General features: G+C 42.8%; 2 protein-coding genes across 2 annotated transcripts; one reads left to right on the top strand and one right to left on the bottom strand.

The window, feature by feature from the left end:
• Positions 1-1,039: 1,039 nt before the first annotated feature.
• Positions 1,040-4,753, bottom strand: LOC307029769 (olfactory receptor 51L1-like; the record flags this gene model as incomplete). Its single annotated transcript, XM_079665852.1, has 3 exons — positions 1,040-1,983; positions 2,303-2,469; positions 4,716-4,753. The coding sequence occupies 3 exons, from the start codon at positions 4,751-4,753 to the stop codon at positions 1,040-1,042; spliced, it is 1,149 nt and encodes a 382-aa protein (XP_079521978.1).
• Positions 4,754-12,031: 7,278 nt separating this feature from the next.
• Positions 12,032-12,946, top strand: LOC307029770 (olfactory receptor-like protein OLF4; the record flags this gene model as incomplete). Its single annotated transcript, XM_079665853.1, has 1 exon — positions 12,032-12,946. The coding sequence occupies one exon, from the start codon at positions 12,032-12,034 to the stop codon at positions 12,944-12,946; it is 915 nt and encodes a 304-aa protein (XP_079521979.1).
• Positions 12,947-20,650: the final 7,704 nt, after the last annotated feature.

A 20,650-nucleotide genomic window follows, 5' to 3' on the forward strand; every position in this document is an offset into this window, starting at 1 on the left:
CATCATTACATTGTCATTATAGTAACAAAGGGTGAATGCTTCACAACAAAATATTAAAACACATTAACAACAGTATGTGGTGTAACATCACAATGCCTAACATACAGTACACCGGAATTCCTGTCAAATCTACTTTTTATGAGGATATGTTAAAAAAATACATTTGAATATTGACCTTAAATATGCATGAAGAGGCAGCACATAATGTGTTCTAACTTTAAATCTATTACATTTAACAGAATAGTGATATTTTAACATTTGAGGGAAATTCAAGCCAAATCAAGTTAAATCAAGCATATACAATATTGTTGTTGTGCTTTATGTTGATCTCTATCTAATCATGTATCCCTTTAAATAATTATGATAGGAAACACAATCTAACATGGTCAACAGTGGCGGTTGGTGGAAAATATTTTTGGTGGGGCTGTTGATATCGTGAGTAAAACATTTTTTTGGGAGACATGACCCCTTAAATTGGGACTTCTGCTTTTTTTTTTACTCTACCGTAATGCATAGGATATTCGAGCACCGCAATATCACGTGAGGGCTGTGACTAGGTTTTTCCGAGTGGAGGCTGTCTAAAAAACAACTTACGTCAACGCACGTAAGCAACGTGGGCGCCGAGTGAGCGCCCTCGTGACCAAAATATTTGACGGCGCTGATTGGCTGAAATTATGTTTCGGCGGCACAGTTTACTATTGAGACTTTTGCAACGTGCTGGTTGCTGCTGTTTGGCTCGGGGGCAGCGCCCCGTAATGATCAACTAATGCCAAGGGCAAGGCCAGGCAGGAAACATGTGACTTATCAGTAACTTTAGACATCGTAACACAATTTTAAACAAGATGTTATTGTAGATTATACATTTTACTGATACCAATTGTATGATATTTACCTTGTTCATTACAAATAAAAAATATATATATTTTTAAAATATATATATTTTTAAATATATATTTTTTAATTTAATATTTGTTTTAATATTTTTTTTTGTATGTGGGAAGAGGTGGGGCGGCCGCCACTGATGGTCAACATACTCCTTTTATATTTCAGCAGCAGGACCCTTCTTCAGAAATCTTAACACGACTCCTCTGATTTGAGGCAGACCCAGGCCATACACTATAGGGTTATTGAGGGGGGGAATGATCAGATACGCTAAAGACAAAATAACTGCGATGCTTGGATTCAGTTGATCAGCCTCAAATCGAGTCAGAGACAGCTCGCAGAAGAGAGAGATGGAGTAGGTCAAAAAGGACACGATGTGAGGCAGGCAGGTTTGTAAAGCCTTTCCTCTGAATTCAGACGATCTCCTGCTGCAGACCAGCAGAATCCGTAGATATGTGTACAGGACGAAGAACATGGGGATGATGATGCTGGTCACCATGAGAAACTGACCAGCTATGTTGTTCAGAGTGGTGTCCACACAGGAGAGCTGCACCACAGGCCAGTTAGAGCAGAAAATCCGGTTCAGTTTATTTCCACACAGCGGTAATTTAACAGTAAGATAGAGACAGAAGCCAATAACACACACTGGGTAGAAAACAGCAACGAGCACAAGAACCTGCACCCATTTGAAGGTCATTTTACTGTGGTAGTGTAAGGGCTGACAGATAGCAATGAATCTATCGTAGGCCATGATGGTGAGGATGGTCAGCTCACAGGAAGCATAGGTGTAAATAACATACACCTGAATAAAGCATAATGAACGTGAGATCAAATGAGAGTCAGAGAGGATGTCCTGCAGGAACCTGGGGAAGAACCCAGCTGAGCCATACAGAGAGTTTACACACAGACAGCTGATGAAAATATACATGGGCTGATGCAGAGACTTCTCCAGGAGCACTGCCTGAATAATGACCATGTTAGCAGAGACTATAGTCACATAGGTGAACAGACACAAGATGAAGAACAGGTATCTGAGGGGCCCAAAGTCTGCAAACAGAGTCAACTGGAAGTAGGGAGGGTTCAGGCTGCTGTTGCTCATGTCTGCACCAAAGAGAGGAACAATACAGGAACTGTTAATGAGATGTTGTTAGCTACATGTCAGATATTATACAAAATCAGCCTGCATGCAATCTCCAACAGTTGTATGTGAGCATGTTCAATATAACATCTGGGAAAGTCTCACCTCCACATACAGTAGTTCAGACTTATTCAGGCTCTCTGTATCTGTGAAGAAAGGGGGAATATAAATGCACAATAAAGGAAATGTTCAGAGGAAAATGTCGTAATTCAACACACACAGTAATACAAAAACACAATAAGCCTGAGTGCATGTGAATTACAACCTTCCTCACACTTGTACTTGACAATATTGAATTTAAGTTCAGGTAGCTGGAGAAGAGAAGCACACAGATGAAGGGCAGGGAAAAAGTCTCATAAACCACATGAACCACCAACATGGTCATTCGCATTGATTTAAACATTATTTCACACTCGTACACATTGCTTCCTTCATGTTTGCAAGTCGGCCTAAACAGAGAACACATTCATAGAAAGAACAAGAGTTATAGAAAGGAGAAGCAAGACTTAAGGAAAGGTCACAAGCAGACAATAATCAATATAATCTCATTTGAAGTCAAATATAAGTGAGAATATATTCTTTCCTTATGTTAAATACATATATGTGCACACATACTTGCATGCAGAAGCAGTACACACATGTATACAGTATGATTATCTACCTGTGTCAAGGTACTAACAATAAAACAACGTATGTTACTCAATATTAATATGAATACAGAATCAGCCTGCATGCATACATGTGAATTGTAAAATCTCCTAGGGTTGTACGTGACAATATTGTGCTGGGAATATCTCACCTCCACATACACTACATGCAGCAAAGACCTGGCATGTCTCAGTGATTCAAACAGGAGTTCACAGACTTACTCAGGCTTTCTGTATCTGGATAAAAGGAGGGAATATAAATGCAACATGTCCTAATTCAACACATACAATACTAAAAACCACAATAACCTGCATGCATGTGAACGGCTAACGTTCACAGCTGGACCTGACAATAGGAAATATAAGTTCCAAGTAACTGAAGAAGTGATGTACACAAACTAAGACCTTCTCATAAACTACATGCACCACAATCCTGGCATCTCTCAGTTATTCAAACAGAATTTCACTCAGATTTCAAATGTTTGTGTTTGCACCTAAAGCAAAAAGAGAGATGCATTCAAAGACCAACCGGTGAAGGAAAGGAGAGGAAGACCTGAAAGAAAGGCTAAACGTGCCCCAGCCAGCATATAGCATCATCACATTGAAGGATAATGGAAGTGAGAATAATCCGTAGCATATACACTATGTTAATCAATGCTGTTAAAAGCTCTCATAAGAATAACATATTCAATGAATTCAACACTCTCAGAACATCAGTAAATATAAATACACTCATACAGAATCATTATTGACTAACTGACTCCATGCCTGAAAGTGTGGGAACATTTAGATATGTTATACTTTTGTTCAGATCAGCACCATAACCTTGAAAGCATTCAATATAATGAGGACAACTATTAAAGAGAATAGTTAGACAACCGAAACAACCATCAACAATTACGTTTTAAGATTCAACTTGCAGTACGAACAGAAACACAGCGTGTGTGACTCAGCTTGTTAGTGAGAGCTTTGACATGATGAGAGGAAGCCCCCTCCCCTGTAATGACCCACTCTGAAGAAGCTGGACACTTTAGGTTTGTCTGCTGCTAGGATGCAAACGTTACATCATATTACTGAGAGGCAAACACCTGTGTGTGTGTGTGTGTGTGTGTGTGTGTGCGTGTGTGTGTGTGTGTGTGTGTGTGTGTGTGTGTGTGTGTGTGTGTCTCAGTAACATGATGCAATGTATTCAGATGACATCAGTGTCCACAGAAGCTGATGTAATGAGGGTCTTTAGGGCCCCCTCGATTAAAGATGATCAATGAATCTGCAGAATATCTTCTTGAATGTTCCTGAGCCTTTGGTAAACATAGAGAAACCATGTATCTGTGGCCCTAAAGAGACCAGAAGGTGTTCCAAAGACAGGAAGAACACGAGGCAGTTTTCTATATGCCTCTTGTTTGGTGCTTTAATTCAAATCAGAGCTCGGTCAGAAAGGAAAAGCTCTGAGCTTTAAAAGAAAGGTCCACTTTGATCACCGTGGGAGCAGTTTTTGATTGAAGTTAGTCTGTAACACTGCACAGCATTTCCAAGTGTGGTCATCTCAAACATCCCTAAAACTTCAAGTTGACCTTCCCACGATAACATGTGTGTTAGTTAATGATCACACACCAACCAAATGAGTTGACATATCATCAACATGAGCAATAAAGAGCCTTCACTTTTACACTCTAAGGTCAAAGAGGTCAAGATGTGGTGACATCGTTATCAGAAATGACCTAAAGTCATGTAACTGTGTGTGTGTGTGTGTGTGTGTGTGTGTGTGTGTGTGTGTGTGTGTGTGTGTGTGTGTGTGTGTGTGTGTGTGTGTGTGTGTGTGTGTGTGTGTGTGTGTGTGTGTGTGTGTGTGTGTGTGTGTGTGTGTGTGTGTGTGTGTATGTGTTGGCCTCTCAGTAATGCAATGTGTTCAGATCACAGCTGTGTCCACAGAAGCCCCTCCCCCCCCCTCTCCGGACTACAGCCAATGTACAGAGAGCTAATTATGACCCAGTGGTCACAGTGAGTCCCGGGGGGTGGGTTCTGTTGTCACAAACACAACACACACTCACCTGAGCTGCTGAGTAGCTGAGGTGATTATCTCAGTCATTAGTCCGAGGCGGTCAACAAAAAAGGTTTCTCCTTAGTCCTCTGAGGAGAGAAACTTTGGCCTGTTAGCAAACACATTAACAACAACTTTATAAGATAATTTAATATAAGAAACGGTTATATAATATACAGAGAAATACAAAATAATATGATGTAACACGTTCTAATAATTAACATAACTAATAATAAAGTGGGACTTAATGATGTTTTCTTTAATCAACTCAAACATCCAAAATCCATATTAAGGATTACGTTTTACTGTCTTTGTCTGACACACACACACACACACACACACACACACACACACACACACACACACACACACACACACACACACACACACACACACACACACACACACACACACACACACACACACACACACACACACACACACCCACACCCACACACACACACACACACACACACACACACACACACACACACACACACACACACACACACACACACACACACACACACACACACACACACAGGTAAACAAACTCCTCAAAAGTTAGCATTAAATAACTCTTCATGAACATATTTAAACATGACATGTCAGAAAACGTGTAATGTAAAAGATAACTGTGTTAATGTCCGTAATGAAGGGGGGGGGGGGTTTCCATGGTGATATCTGTTAGTTTATTGTTTACCCTATTCTCCTGTAGTGTGTACCACATGTCTGAGTTTTACAATCCACCTCTCCTCCTCAGAAGTCTCCACTTCAGTGTCCCTCACTGTGCATCCTTCCTCTGCATACTGTGAGGCTTCTTACACACACAGACTGCCTATCGTTTAAAAGCTTAAAATATAATGTACCTGTCACATCCTCACGATGCTGATGGCAAACACTCGTTCTGAACGCCTCATAACAGCCTTCATAAAGATCTCATTTGCATCAGAATCAAAAATCCTTTATTCGTCCCGCATCGTGGAAATGTTCATGAACAGCAGATCGTGCAGGTAAGGTCAAGAAAGAAAGAAAAGAATGGCTAAGTATGCACACGTTATTAATAACACTATAGTTCAAAAACAATATGACAGACATGTACGCCATGTTAATAAAAGTGGCAGTAGGAGGGTATATTGCACAACGTATTGTATATTTGTAATTGGAGGATCAAAACCTCTTTATTGGTCACAAATACATTTAAAAAGCACACACAGTGAAATGTGGTCTCTGCTCTTAACCCATCCTAGTTTAGCTATTGAGCGGGCCCTCTCCCAGCAGTAGCAGTCCACACTCCATTTTTAGATCTGTGCGGGGACTTGAACCGACAACCCTACGGCAGTTATTGCACATCAGAAGTCTGGTAGCTCTGTGTACAAATGTGCAAAATAATCTGAGGGTTGTCTGAAGATAAAGAAAAGTGAACTGTTGATGTATGCCACTGTGGTGCTGTTGTCGCTCCTGACCAGTACAGATGCCCACTGACCCACAGCCCCCCTCCCCCTCCTCACCAGTCCTGTGTTGCCCCAGCAAGCACAGACGATGAAAAGGAGCCAGACATGTCCAAGAGATAAAACTTAATGAAGGGGCCTGGCGTTGACCAAGATGCCGCCTTGCATATGTCCTCCACACTCACGCCGTTTGATAACGCTGGATTACATTTCAGGATTGGCTCCAGGTCGCCCTTTTTTTTTACTACAAGACAAATGTGCCTTTTTATTTCATACAGTTCCATTTGGATTGAGACAGGGAAATAATCTAAACCTCACGTGTGGCGTTTCACTGTCAAGGGGGGCGATATAGCGTGAATGTAATTACATTGCAAATACTGACTTGAGCCCCACCACTGTATGGGTTAGCCCTACCACAGATTACCCAACAAAAATACTCTGGCGCCGCCACTGCTCTCGACAAAGCATCAGCCATCACATCTTTGAGACGTCCGATGTCTAGACGGAAAGGCTGTAGACCTTCCTGATGCTGCTTCACCAACTCACTAAGAGAGACAGACAATGGAACAACAGGCAGCGAAAAAACAACATTCTCCGAATTACCTTTTGGCCCTTGCGCTTTATAGACCTGGGCTCGTGTTACCGCACCAGCTGGAACAAATGTGTTACAAGCTGGACATAACTTTGTCAGATTTTTCTCAGTACAGCACGATGAGTAGTAAATGCTGTTGTAAGGCATATTCTTCTAAGCCTATCAACGCCAGGGGGCACCCTATAAAGGGGCAGAGGCTTGTAGCTGGCGGACTGAAGAGTGTCATAGGAGCTTTGAGGCACTTAAGACAAAGCTTTGGATGCCTCGGAGCTGTGTTGTCTCAGGTGGTAAGGTCAGGCCCATAGCTTATGCCAGCAGAGGTCTGAGGCCCACTGAACGCAACTCTGCCAACTACAGCTCCATGAGGCTGGAGTTCTTGGGGCTCAGGTGGGCCATCACTGAGAAATTCAGGGAATATGTGCTTGGTCATAAATGTGTTGTCTTCACTGACAACAATCCCCTTAGCCACCTGTCCACGGCAAAGCTTGGAGCCACTGAACAACGTTGGGCAGCCCAACTTGCGTCTTTCGACTTTGAGATTAAATACCGCTCTGGTAGAAGTAATGGAAATGCTGATGCCCTGTCCCGTCAGCACCCACCAGGAGTGCAAGATCTTGAAGCCATGCTCCCTAGCACGTCGCTCCCCTTGCCTTTACGGCAAGCCTTGCCAGTGGCACAGGCAACCCAAGCAGCTGTCATAGCCTTGCCTCATCATACACAGTCTGATATGGAGGCACTTCAGCAAGCCGACCCTGTCCTTCAGGAACTCTTGGTGTTCTGGAAAAGCAGGCAGTGTCCTAGCAATGATGAGAGGAAGCAGTTCTCCCGGCAAGTATTGGTACTGCTCCGCCAATAGGACCGGTTAGTTGAGAGGAGTGGGGTCCTCTATCGCCAGATATTTCACTCTGATGGGGCTGAAGCAGTTCTGCAGCTGCTGGCCAAGGACACTCGACCAGCGGCTCGTGCTCCCATGGGACACTTGCTGGCTTCTAGACCCAATGAAATTATAGCCATTGACTTCACTGTCTTGGAACCCACCTATAGTAGGTTGGAAATTGTCCTTGTAATTACAGACATTTTTAGCAAGTACACTTTGGCCTTTGCCACCCGTGATCAACGAGCCTCCACTGTGGCTCAAGTTCTGGTCACAGAATGGTTTTCAAAGTTTGGTGTCCCAGCCCGTAAACATTCAGACCAAGGCCGAAACTTTGAGAGTGTTCTTATCCAACAACTTTGCAGCCTCTATAACATCGAAAAATCTCGCACTACTCCCTACCGTCCGGCGGGCAATAGTCAATGTGAACGGTCAACCAAACCCTTCACAACTTGCTGCGTACTCTGCCTGTGTCTCGGAAATGGGATTGGAACTCCTGCTTGCCACAACTACTGTATTCTTACAACACTACTCCCCATCAGTCAACTGGTGATACTCCATTCTTGTTGATGTTTGGACAAGAGCCAAGGCTCCCAGTTGATTTTCTGTTGGGTAGAGTCCCTGATCCAGTCGGTGGTCCTGTCCATGAGTGGATTCAGGAGCATCAGGCAAAATTGCAAATTGCCTTTGAAGGAGCTCAAGAGAGGTTAAAAACTGCAGCAGAGCGCAGAAAGAGGTGCCATGACCAGTATGTCAAAGATGTCCCATTGAACGAGGGCCAGTTAGTTTGGTTGCGAGATTGTGGTGGAAGAGGGCGCCATAAGATCAGGGGTATTTGGAGTTCTGTCAAGTACATAGTGGTGAAAGCACCAAAAGGAGGTTCGGTGTACACGATTGCATCTGCAAACGACCTGACCAAAACCAAACAGGTCCACCGCACTCGGTTGAAAGCTGTGGTTGGCACAGACTCTCCAGATGATGTCCCTGTCCCTCTCTCAATTCCTCCTGACTCACCAAAGTCAGATGATGAGCTTTCCTTTGATTGTGACCTGTGGGTTTCAAGAAATGAAACTCCGAATCCTCCTTCTACCAGATCAACTGTGGTGACCCAAGAAACCCCTTGGTTGCTGCTTCCACCATCTGACGAAGCCTCCATTGAAGCCGGTCCTTCGGTAGCTCTCGCTGCCATGCCAGAATTGCGTTCCTCCGGCTTGTCTATCCCTCTAGCCATTTGCCCTGGTTCTAGCGCAGTGACATTGCGACGGACAGCAAGGTCAACCGCTGGGCAGCATCCTAATGTCCATCATCTCCCGAGAGCGTTGGGAGAATTGGCGCCTGTGGCTGAAAACTCTCCTGGTCAGGTGTCTGACTCAGCGTCTGTCATCTTTAGACCTTGGGCCTAGGTTAGCTAACCTTGGGCTTGATTTGTACATTGCCGGGGCGACCATGCAAATGGGGGGGTAGATTGTAGCAGGATGAGTAGTAAATGCTGTTGTAAGGCATATTCTTCTAAGCCTATTACCGCCAGGGGGCACCCTATAAAAGAGGCTTCTAGCTGGCGGTCTCTTGTTCGTTGGTGCCCAGACCTACCCACTTTCGTTCTTGCCGTGTTTTGCTTCCGCCACTGGCGTAGTAGTAACTTGCTACATCTCTCAGGCAGCCAAACTACTACTCAAGCAGCATGCGTTATGCCATCATCTATACGGCAAATTGGCATTCAAGAAAGCAAGTTCCTTTAAAGGCGAGTGGATTTATAGCAGGCAGTGAACCAACGATAAAAAGGCTCTCACCAAGTACGACTCGGTTCCCTTCGTTTTTACCAAATAGCCGTTCAAAAGAATCGGATCGTTTGCGAACGTCACATCACTAGTAGGCTCCTGTAGGCTCCTGTTGGTTCCTGTTGGTTCCTGTAGGCTCCTGTTGGCTCCTGTTGGTTCCTGTAGGTTCCTGTTGGTTCCACGTAGGCTCTTGTTGGTTCCTGTTGGTTCCTGTAGGTTCCTGTTGGTTCCTGTAGGCTCCTGTTGGCTCCTGTTGGTTCCTGTAGGCTCCTGTTGGTTCCTGTTGGTTCCTGTTGGTTCCTGTAGGCTCCTGTTGGCTCCTGTTGGTTCCTGTAGGTTCCTGTTGGTTCCACGTAGGCTCTTGTTGGTTCCTGTTGGTTCCTGTAGGTTCCTGTTGGTTCCTGATGGTTCCTGTTGGTTCCTGTAGGTTCCTGTAGGCTCCTGTTGGTTCCTGTAGGTTCCTTTTGGTTCCACATAGGCTCTTGTTGGTTCCTGATGGTTCCTGTTGGTTCCTGTAGGTTCCTGTTGGTTCCTGATGGTTCCTGAAGGTCCCTGATGGTTCCTTTAGGTTCCTGTAGGCTCCTGTAGGCTCCTGTTGGTTCCTGTAGGTTCCTGTTGGTTCCTGTTGATTCCACGTAGGCTCTTGTTGGTTCCTGTTAGTTCCTGATGGTTCCTGTTGGTTCCTGTAGGTTCCTGTTGGTTCCTGTAGACTCATGTTGGTTCTTTTAGGCTCCTGTTGGTTCCTGATGGTTCCTGTAGGCTCCTGTTGGTTCCTGATTGTTCCTGTTGGTTCCTGTAGGTTCCTGATGGTTCCTGTTGGGTCCTGTTGCTTCCTGTAGGTTCATGTTGGTTATTTTCAAAGCCTTTGGGAAAAAAATAAATCAACAGGAACATATTTTATTTGTACAAACCCCAGGTGTGTAGTTCTGCTGGAGCGCACCGGAACGCCGCTCCGGCACTTTAAAATTACACTACCCATAAGGAGCTGTACACATGCCACAGTTTTTGCATGGCTGTGTCTTTAGTTGAAAGCCCAGTTATGATCGGTCATAATAACACAGAATTTGGTTATGATATATTGTGTATATATTAATAATTTGAGAAGTAAATTAATTCCAGTTTGTTTGTAGTACTTTCTTTTTTTATTGTGTCCTTCGGTGGCATCAATGTGTGCATTTGATACGGATAATGTCGCACCTCCACACAGAGCCCCCCCACATATCAAATCCCAACTTAACCCCTGCTTATGGGTCTCTTTGTTTCATTCAAGCTCGGCTCTGTGTGTGTGCACGAGCGAGAGAGAGAGAGAGAGAGAGAGCGCACAGGTACTGGGGATTGTTGTTGTTAGCATCTGGTTAGCTAACTATGCTAACGGATATAAAGAGCTATTTCTAGAACCAGGTGGAGAGCGCCCTCCTGTCAGATAACATCCGCTCAGTGAGGTAAAGGGCTCTGAGTGTTTAGATAGTTAACTTTAGTCTAAGTTATCTCAGTCTCAAACTGTTTGGTTATCATTTACGTAAACAAGTATTTCCGAGGCACACCTTTATATGATCATTATAGTTATACAAAAATAAGAGAATAAATGAAAAACAGGTATGAAATACTATAGGACAGTAAACCAAGAATACAGTTTAAAAAGGTAGTGATTTGTAACATATCCATTATGAAAAAGAAAATCTCTTTAAAGTTCTGTTTCATATGTGTGTAGAGAGATGCATAGATCTAGTGTCTTAATGTGCACCAGATCGAACCATTTAACTTCAATATATAAACTCCGCCCCCCCATGGACCCCCCTACAATATATGAAGTCTTCCCCAGCCCCTAAAAACATTTTCACATGGATAGGATAGTAAAAACACTTGCATACTTTTGCATAGTAACCTATGTCCATATCTTTCTGTGTTGGTGATCATCCGACAACCGTGCGCGTGCATGCATGCGTCACAGGTGCTCTCCGGCACAAATGGCACTACACCCCTGGAAAACCCCGAGCTGAGCATTTATTGAACCACTGTAACTAGACTCTTGGAATGACTGAGGATAAATTAAATATTGTATTTTTGTAAGTAAAGGGAACATTATCTTTGGGTTCAGGCCTCCGGAGTTTGCTGCATCATCAACATCAAACATTGTGTTGTTTATCATTGCCTTTAGGACTCCAAACTGCATTTGAATGAAAGTGTAAAGTGTAACCCGAAGAAGAACTTGACATAGAGTGTATTATTTAGTAAGTGCACATGAGGTCAATGATTAGGGCCTCGCACCAACCCTGCAATAGTTCTCAATGCAAAGAAGTGAAGTGAACTCACACCCATGTAAACAAAGTTTGGCACCTTTGGGTTCAGGCCTCTAGAGTTTGATGAAGTTGTTCACATGCTAACTTTGAAGAGTTAATGAGATCCATGGAGGGTGAGGAAATGTGATCAAATACTTAGTCTGAGGGAAACAGTTCTCATCTCTGCATGAACACACATGAGGTGCAGTTTAAGGTTTGGTATCTGTTCATGAATCAAACAGGCAATATGTTATTGAGACTTCCTGGTAAGACTTCTCTTTCTATTGTAATCATGTGTACCTGTTTTAAAACCTGCCTGTCTCATGTATGAATGTTTACATTTGGATTCTTCATGGAGGATGATTTAAATGTAACATACATTGCTCTTAGTGGGTATGTGGAAATGGGCACATTCAGGTTTTTGTATTTTTCTATTATGTTTGCTGTATATATCCTAACGATGTTCTTTAGTTCATCCATTATGTGCCTTATATGGAAGCATAAGAACCTCCATGAGCCTATGTACTTCTTTATTGCAGCGTTGCTTCTGAACTCCATTGTTTACAACACTGCTATGTACCCAAAGTTGTTAGGTAACTTTGTGTCTGAGAAACCGGTCATATCATATTCAGCCTGTCTTATTCAATTTTTCTTGTATTACTTCTTGTGTGCTTCAGATTTCTTCCTGTTGTCAGCCATGGCCTATGACAGATATGTGTCTATATGCAAGCCTCTGCAATATCATACTATAATGACAACAACTACAGTGAGTGTCATTCTCTGTTTGGCCTGGCTTGTGCCTGCGTGTGAGATTGCAGTTTCAATTATTCTGATTGTTAATACCAAATTCTGTCATTTTACTTTAAAATCATTTATATGTAACCATTCAATTTACAAACTCTTTTGCATTAGTTCCAAAATAATAACTTTATACGATCTGTATGTTCTGTTCAGCATGGCCCTTTTACCTTTGCTCTTCATACTTTTCACATACACCAGAATACTGATCATATCCTACCGAAGCGGTAGAAATGTCCGGAGAAAAGCTGCACAGACCTGTTTACCCCACCTCGTGGTTTTATTCTGCTTCTCCTGTTTGTGTTCATATGATGTTGTAATAGGCCAGCTTGGATCTGATTTACATTCCATAATGACTTTACAGGCCTTCTTGTATTACCCCCTCTTTAATCCAGTTATATATGGACTGAAAGTGAAAGAAATCTTTAAGCACCTGAAGAAGTTGTTCTGTCGAGCAAAGTTGAACTGACGTATGTTGCAGTAATTGTGATGTAAGTGATGCTAATGTGCATTTCTTCTGTAATATGCACATATGTGATGTTCTGATCTGTGGAAGGTATTTCATGTATAACCCCTTTACTACATGTACACAGTAGGCTCAGTTTGAACAATGTTATGAATACTTAAAATGCTTCAATTAATAAAAATCATGCTTTTTTAATTATGTGATCTGAAGTTTTCTTTGGTTTATCAAACCCACAGATGGTCTTGTCCATGAAAAAGAGTCTAGTGAGGAATAAGCCCCGAGTCCAAAAGCACACCGAATGAACTGAAGATAGGGGTATCAAGAACAAACTGAATTATCATATGTGTCATCATTTCAGGCTCCTGGTGGAAGTTTAATGTTGTTCTTCCAAATAGTGTCCAACAAAAAAGATACCTAAAGGAAGCATTAATGAAACCTGAATACAGTCAGGCCACTAAACGTGATACACAAGGATCTGTGGTGTAAAGGAAAAGAGACACTGGGCTCCTACAGGGAACACTCAAAGCTGTCAGTGCATAGATAATATAAAAACCAGGAGCCAGAAAATAAAGATATCTTAAAATGTCGTTTAACGTTCATCCTCTCCTGTTGCTGCTCACGTGGAAATTATTAGTTTCCAATGGGTGGATAAAAGCAGTGTTTTACTCACAAGAATACACACCGTGAGAGAAAGCAAATGAGCATTGGAGTGACATGTTAAGCTAAACATAACAACAATAGTCTTGTTGAAATAAACTTGTAATAAAGGATATCTGCATTTGATAAAGACTGAAAACACCAGATTATAGACATGTGTTGAGGCAAAAGAGGCAATTGTTTATAAATCCTGAAAGTTTTGTAACCGAGGGTAGGATCAAGGGTAATACCACGGATCATTCAGTTACTTGATTCAAGGGTTCAAGGGTCATTCTGCAACACAGGGTTGCACAACAAATTGAAGTTCTCTTCCCAAATGAGCTCAGGGATTATTCAGCGTTTTACACGCCAAGTGCAGAATTTGATCAGTTGAACACAATGGAGTCATATCTCTGTAAACATGTGGGCACAACAATCTCTACATGTTCTGGGTTAGCCTGAGTCTTACTTCCAATTGTGTTATTTTCCATGAGTGGAAAAGAGCATGCTGGTTGGTGGAACAGTTTTGAGTTCTAGCTGGGTTAGCTTTGCTTTACAACCCTCAGTTGCCTTTGGTACAGCTGGTCTGGTGTATAGCTGTAAGATAATGTGGCCGGAGAACGTCTCAATGTTCCCTGTCCATAATTCAGTGTCCATGCGTCCATTGTTACGAGTGTATCTCTGCGATACATGCCATACACAACGGAGAAAAAAACAAAAACAACCATTTAACAAAGTTCATGCTCCCAGCTCTCACCAGTGGTGTAAAGTAACTAAGTACATTTACTATACTTGAGTATTTTCATTGTATGCTCCTTAATACCTCTACATTTTGGCAACACATATTGTACTTTTTACTCAATACATTTATTTCAAAACATTAGTTACTCATTTATTTTGGAGGTACACATTATTAATAAACTATTATTGATGGAGTTCTCTGCTAGTATTAAAAGTTATTCATGTTTCTCACTGTTTAACAGCTGCAAAATTAAAATGAATGCATCATTAATTATACTCCAGTGATATAATATATATTTTTCCAAAAATGTCCACTTTGAGAAATGAGTACTTTCGCCTCGGTCCAGCGCGAGGACGGTGCTCTCCTGTGGGAGCTGCTGCAGCGTCCGGCCAACCGGGAGGTCGATCCAGTGACCAGCCCGTTCCGGCTGCCGCTGATTGCCTTACAAAAGATGACAGCCGACCGGCTGGGCAGTACACCAGAGGGACATCGCCGCCAGTTCAGAGCCCTCCCATTCGAGGATGCTGGCCGCCCCTTCTCCTACGCGCAGCAGCTCCTGGATTCGGCTTGACGCTGGCTTCAGCCGGAGATGCTCTCCGCTGAGGACGTCGTGGAGCAGGTGGCGATGGAGCAGTTTGGCGCCGACCTGCCATCGTCAACGGCGTATTGGGTCCAGTGCCACCGCCCGGCCAGCTTGGAGGCAGCCATTGTCCTCGCGGAGGATCACCTCTCGCTTCCCCGGCGGGGTGTGAAAGAAGAGTCCTGACCACCTGCCGTTCCAGCGGGCCTACCTACCCCAGCCCCGAGGAGGAGATTCCCTGCAGCACCTGCTACTCTTTCCCCATCTCACACACCCACACCCACACATCGTCATGCACACACATCACAGCGGCAGCCCCCGACTAACTCCCCCCTTCTTTCTGTCTCTTCTCAGAGTCCAGTCTATGCATCTGGTCGTCCGGCACCACAGGGGGCTCCTCAGACGCCAGGGCGGGGTTGCTGGCGGTGCGGACAGCCCAATCCCGAGGGGACGTATCGTATACCAGTATGTATGGAGGGGGGTACACACCAGGCTCTGATGGACCCAGGCTGTAATCAGACGATGATCCATCAGCGCTTGGTTCGGCCTGGGGCATTGGTAGAAGCATCTTGGGTGAAGGTGAGGTGTGTGCATTTCCAGTACCCGGAGCTGGCGCTGGACATTTCTTTTAGGGGCCAAAAGCATAGAGTCAGGAATGGAGTTAGTATCAATCAATCAATGTTTATTTATATAGCCCTAATATCACAAATGTTACATTTGTCTCAGTGGACTTCACAGTTTGTACAGAATATCAGTATGACAATACGACACCCTCTGTCCTTAGACCCTCACATCGTACAAGGAAAAACTTCCAGAGAAAACCCACAGTTTAAAGGGAAAAATGGGAGAAACCTCGGGGAGAGCAACAGAGGAGGGATCCCTCTCCCAGGACGGACAGACGTGCAATAGATGCCGTGTGTAAATTGAAAAGATAATACATTTGCAACATAGGTAGTCGAAATGTTTGGAAATGCATGTGTGTATAATAGGAAGATGAATCCACGAGGATATCCATTCAGGACTTATGATCCAGGACCACAGCCACGACTCAAGATCCAGGACTCGCGATCCATGACACAGGACCGCAGGATCATTCATGACTCCGGATCCCGGCGTATATAGACACCAAAAAGAAAGAAATGTGGGGAAGCTGGGTTAATCGGAACATGAGAGTACACAGGTATAGACAGAGAGAAGGGAGAAGTAAGATGTCCCCCGACAAACTACGCCTATATCAGCAAAACTAGGGGCTGAATCTAATCAGCCCTAACTATAAGCTTTATCAAAAAGGAAGGTCTTAAGCGCACTCTTAAAAACGGATAGGGTGTCTGCCGTCCGAACACAAACTGGAAGCTGATTCCACAAAAGTGGAGCTTGATAAGAAAAGGCTCTGGCTCCCATTGTACTTTTAGAGACTCTAGGAACAACCAACAACCCTGCATTCTTGGAACGCAATGCCCTAGTAGGACAATAGGGTATAATGAGTTCTTTAAGGTAAGATGGCGCCTGCCCATTAAGGGCTTTGTAGGCGAGAAGAAGAATTTTAAATTCTATCCTGTGTTCTATAGGGAGCCAGTGTAAGGCAGCCAGAACAGGAGTAATGTGGTCCCTTTTCCTAACTCTGGTTAGTACACGAGCTGCAGCATTTTGAATCAGCTGAAGAGACTTGACTGACTTCTTGGTACACCCTGATAATAAGGAGTTACAATAATCCAGCCTTGAAGTAACAAATGCATGGACTAGTTTCTCTGCATCGTTTTGAGGCAAGATATGCCTGATTTTTGCAATGTTACGTAGATGGAAGTAGGCGGTCCTTGAAATTGATTTTATGTTGGTGTTAAAGGATAAATCCTGATCAAATATAACACCAAGATTCCTTACAGTCTCACTGGAGGCCAAATTAATGCCATCCATAGTTAATATATCTTTAGATAATTTGTTTCGTAGATTCTTCGGGCCAAGTACAATAACTTCAGTTTTGGTCGTGTTTAACATCTAAAAATGTAAGGTCATCCACTTTTTTAAGTCCTTGAGGCAGTCTTGAATTTTATTTAGATGATTAATTTCATCAGGCTTGATTGATAAATATAGTTGAGTATCATCCGCATAACAATGAAAGTTTACAGAATGATTCCTTATAATATTGCCTAACGGAAGCATATATAGGGTGAACAAAATAGGTCCAAGCACTGAGCCCTGTGGCACTCCATGGCTAACTTTGGTTTGCATGGAAGATTCATCGTTGACACGTACAAACTGAGAGCGTTCAGATAGATAGGACCTAAACCAGCCTAAAGCAGTTCCCTGTATGCCAACTAAGTGCTCTAGTCTTTGCAATAGGATATCATGGTCGATAGTATCAAATGCAGCACTAAGATCGAGCAAGACAAGAATAGAGACAAGTCCCTTGTCAGAGGCTATTATAATGTCATTTGTGACTTTAACCAGAGCTGTCTCTGTGCTATGTTGTGTTCTAAAGCCAGACTGAAAATCTTCAAATAAATCATAGTTTTTTAAGTAATCACACAGCTGTTTTGCGACTGCTTTCTCAATAATCTTTGAGAGGAACGGAAGATTAGAAATAGGTCTATAGTTGGCTAAAACCTCTGGATCGAGGTTGTGCTTTTTAAGAAGCGGTTTTATCACTGCTACTTTGAATGATTGTGGAACATAGCCTGATAATAAAGACATATTCATAATATTTAATAAAGAAGTGCTAATTAATGGAAAAACTTATTTTAACAGCTTAGTTGGAATCGGGTCTAAGATACACCTTGACGGTTTAGAAGAGAGAATCATTGAATTTAATTGTTCAAGGTTTATGGCTGAAAAGCATTCTAGTTTACTATCTAGTGTAATATTAGAACTTACGTTTCCGGGAGCTGTTGATAACACTATACTGGTCAAAAGCAAGAGGTCATTGATTTTGTTTCTAAGAGTAACAATTTTATCGTTAAAAAGCACATCAAATCATTGCTACTGAGTGCTATGGGAATAGAAGGCTCAGTCGAGCTGTGGCTCTCTGTCAGCCTGGCTACAGTGCTGAAAAGAAATCTTGCATTATTCTTATTCTCATCTATTAATGAAGAGTAGTAGGCTGCTCTCGCTTTACGCAGTGCTTTCTTATATTCATTGAGAGTAATATGCCAAATTAAACGAGATTCTTCAAGTTTAGTGGAACGCCATATCCTTTCAAGTTGTCTCGACTTTTGCTTTATTTTGCGGGTTTCGGCATTATGCCATGGAGCTAATCTATGTTGTTTTATTTTCTTCTTTTTCAAAGGAGCAACAGAGTCTCATTTTATTCGCAGCGCATCTGTAGCACTATCAACAACATGATCAATTTGGGGTGGTGTACATTTTGTATAAGTTTCCTCCCCTACATGCAGACATGCTATCGAGTTAAGTATTGGTGGAATCTCTTCCTTAAATTTGGCTATAGCACTAACAGATAGGTTTCTGCTGCAGGAGCTTTTGGCTAATGCTTTGTAGTCTAGTAACAGTACTTCAAAAGTTACTAAGAAATGGTCGGATAAAGCAGGATTATGCGGTTCGACTAATAGTTGCTCAATTTCAATACCATAAGTCAGAACAAGATCAAGAGTGTGATTATAGCAGTGGGTTGGTTTATTTACACTCTGACAGAAACCAACAGAATCTAATATAGAGTTAAATGCAACAGTAAGGCTATTTTTATCATCGTCAACATGAATATTAAAGTCACCTACGATAATTACTTTATCTGTTTTAAGAACCAGAGTTGATACAAACTCTGAATAAGGACCTGGTGCACGGTACACTGTAACAAATAAGAAGTTACTAGTTAGCTAACTAGAGTTAGTACTTGCCTTACTGATCTTGGTGACGAATTGGCCAGGGTTTTCTAAGCTAGCGGGGGATAGGGGGGTGCGTTCCCTTGCGTCAGGGAAATGTGAGTTGTGTGCTGTGTTGAGTGGCGAGTCGGAGGCAGCACCTGCTACTCCTTCCCCATCTCACACACCCACACCTACACCTCATCATGCAGACACACCACAGCGGCAGCCCCCGGACTAACTCTCCCCCTACATCGTTTTTCAAGAACAGATCGCCTGACAATGGTACAAACAAGTGGCAACATGTGTGATGAAGGTGTTGCGCTGGGCTATATCATGCAATCAAAGTTAAACGTAACCTCGCTCAATTGCGGGGATATTCCCGCGAGAGTGCGGAAAACGTAAATGTTTTTAAAATTTGAAATGTTAGCAATATACTCACGGACCACCAGGGGGCGCTCACGGACCACCAGTGGTCCGCGGACCACACTTTGAGAAGCACTGGGTTAAGGGATAGTGGATAGGAGACGTCATAAATGTGCGAAATAAAAAAGGAAAGTGAAACTTCTGCTCGTCACCCTCTCCCTCCGGTCCACATTAATACAAATGATCCCAATACGTATGATTGTATGAAAATATCTTAAAATCAATACAAATGTATTTATTATAAACGTTAGTCCTTAACACCTATCACTGTGTATATCACCATTCAAACATCTTTTAAAAGTTGAACAAACCCCACACAGCTCAGTGAAATGTTGACTTTATTTGATCATTTCAGTAAAAACTAACGTTCATATTTCTCTTTTTGATTATAATACTGATGAACGTTCAAAACAAAGCACTTTGGCAACTTACCACATACGTTTTAAAATGCTTAATAAGCACCGTAACTTTCATGATATAACTTCTCCGTCATAATCGTTTGTTTCCGTGAACGGCCGACTGTTGAGTGACGGCAAATGCTGCGGCTGCAAGGCATTGTGGGGCAGCATTTTCTCCTCTCCTTTCGGTGAGGGAGGTCCAGTGGTTCCTAAGCTAAAGGAGGTTATAAAGGAAGTTTGAAACCTCCTTTCCTATCATCTCGAGCAGGGGTTTTCAAAGTGTGGGTAGGTGAGCCTCCCCTCAGAGAACATAAGAACAGCCGCGCCCCCCCTCCCAATTATTATTGCTGTTATTATTATTATTATTGTTGTTGTTGCTATAATGCAGGGGTATTCAATTGCATTTCAAAGAGGTCCAGTAAGAGAAAATGTAATTAAATGCTCTGTTTTCGCTGTCTACCTTCCGCCATTTGAAACTACTCCGACTGTTTCTCTCCTCTTGTCGTGTCTCTGTGTGTGTGTGTTTGAATCTATCGTGCTGACTGCACCGATTTGATTGGCTGAGTAGCGTCACCTCCTTAAAACATTAAACAATAACTTTTTAAAACCTTTTTATTTTTATGTTTTAAACATATTGTATAAAACTCCCCCACTACTTGGACTATTCCTTGCACCCCTCTAGAATAAGCCCGAATGGTCTCAACCATATTGCATCAGTAACGTGCACAAATTGAGTGTTGTTCAGTTTGTGTGTTGTGGAACATGCGTGTGCGTGCATGAAAATATACCACACACCCAATTTCAATTGCATGTTCAATTCACTACCCTGGAAGTTAATACAGTTGTTAAAGTTGGAACAGCCTGTGGACAGCCGTTCTTCAGTCGCTGACACCTTCTTACAGAGGACAGGCACATCTAGCTGCAGCACGACCCGTATATTTCCGCACGCCGTGTTCTCAAGACATCTTTTTTTTAACATTTTCAACATGGTGGATAAATCCTTATATGCTCCCGGTAACACACTGAACATTAACTTTGCCTCCTTATTACACTCACCCCTACTTTAGTGGGAACAATGAGTCTGCGTCTTTGATGCACAGAGGAATAAACGCA

The sequence above is a fragment of the Notothenia rossii genome (assembly GCF_949606895.1).
Source record: "Notothenia rossii genome assembly, chromosome: 2".
Lineage (NCBI taxonomy): Eukaryota > Metazoa > Chordata > Actinopteri > Perciformes > Nototheniidae > Notothenia > Notothenia rossii.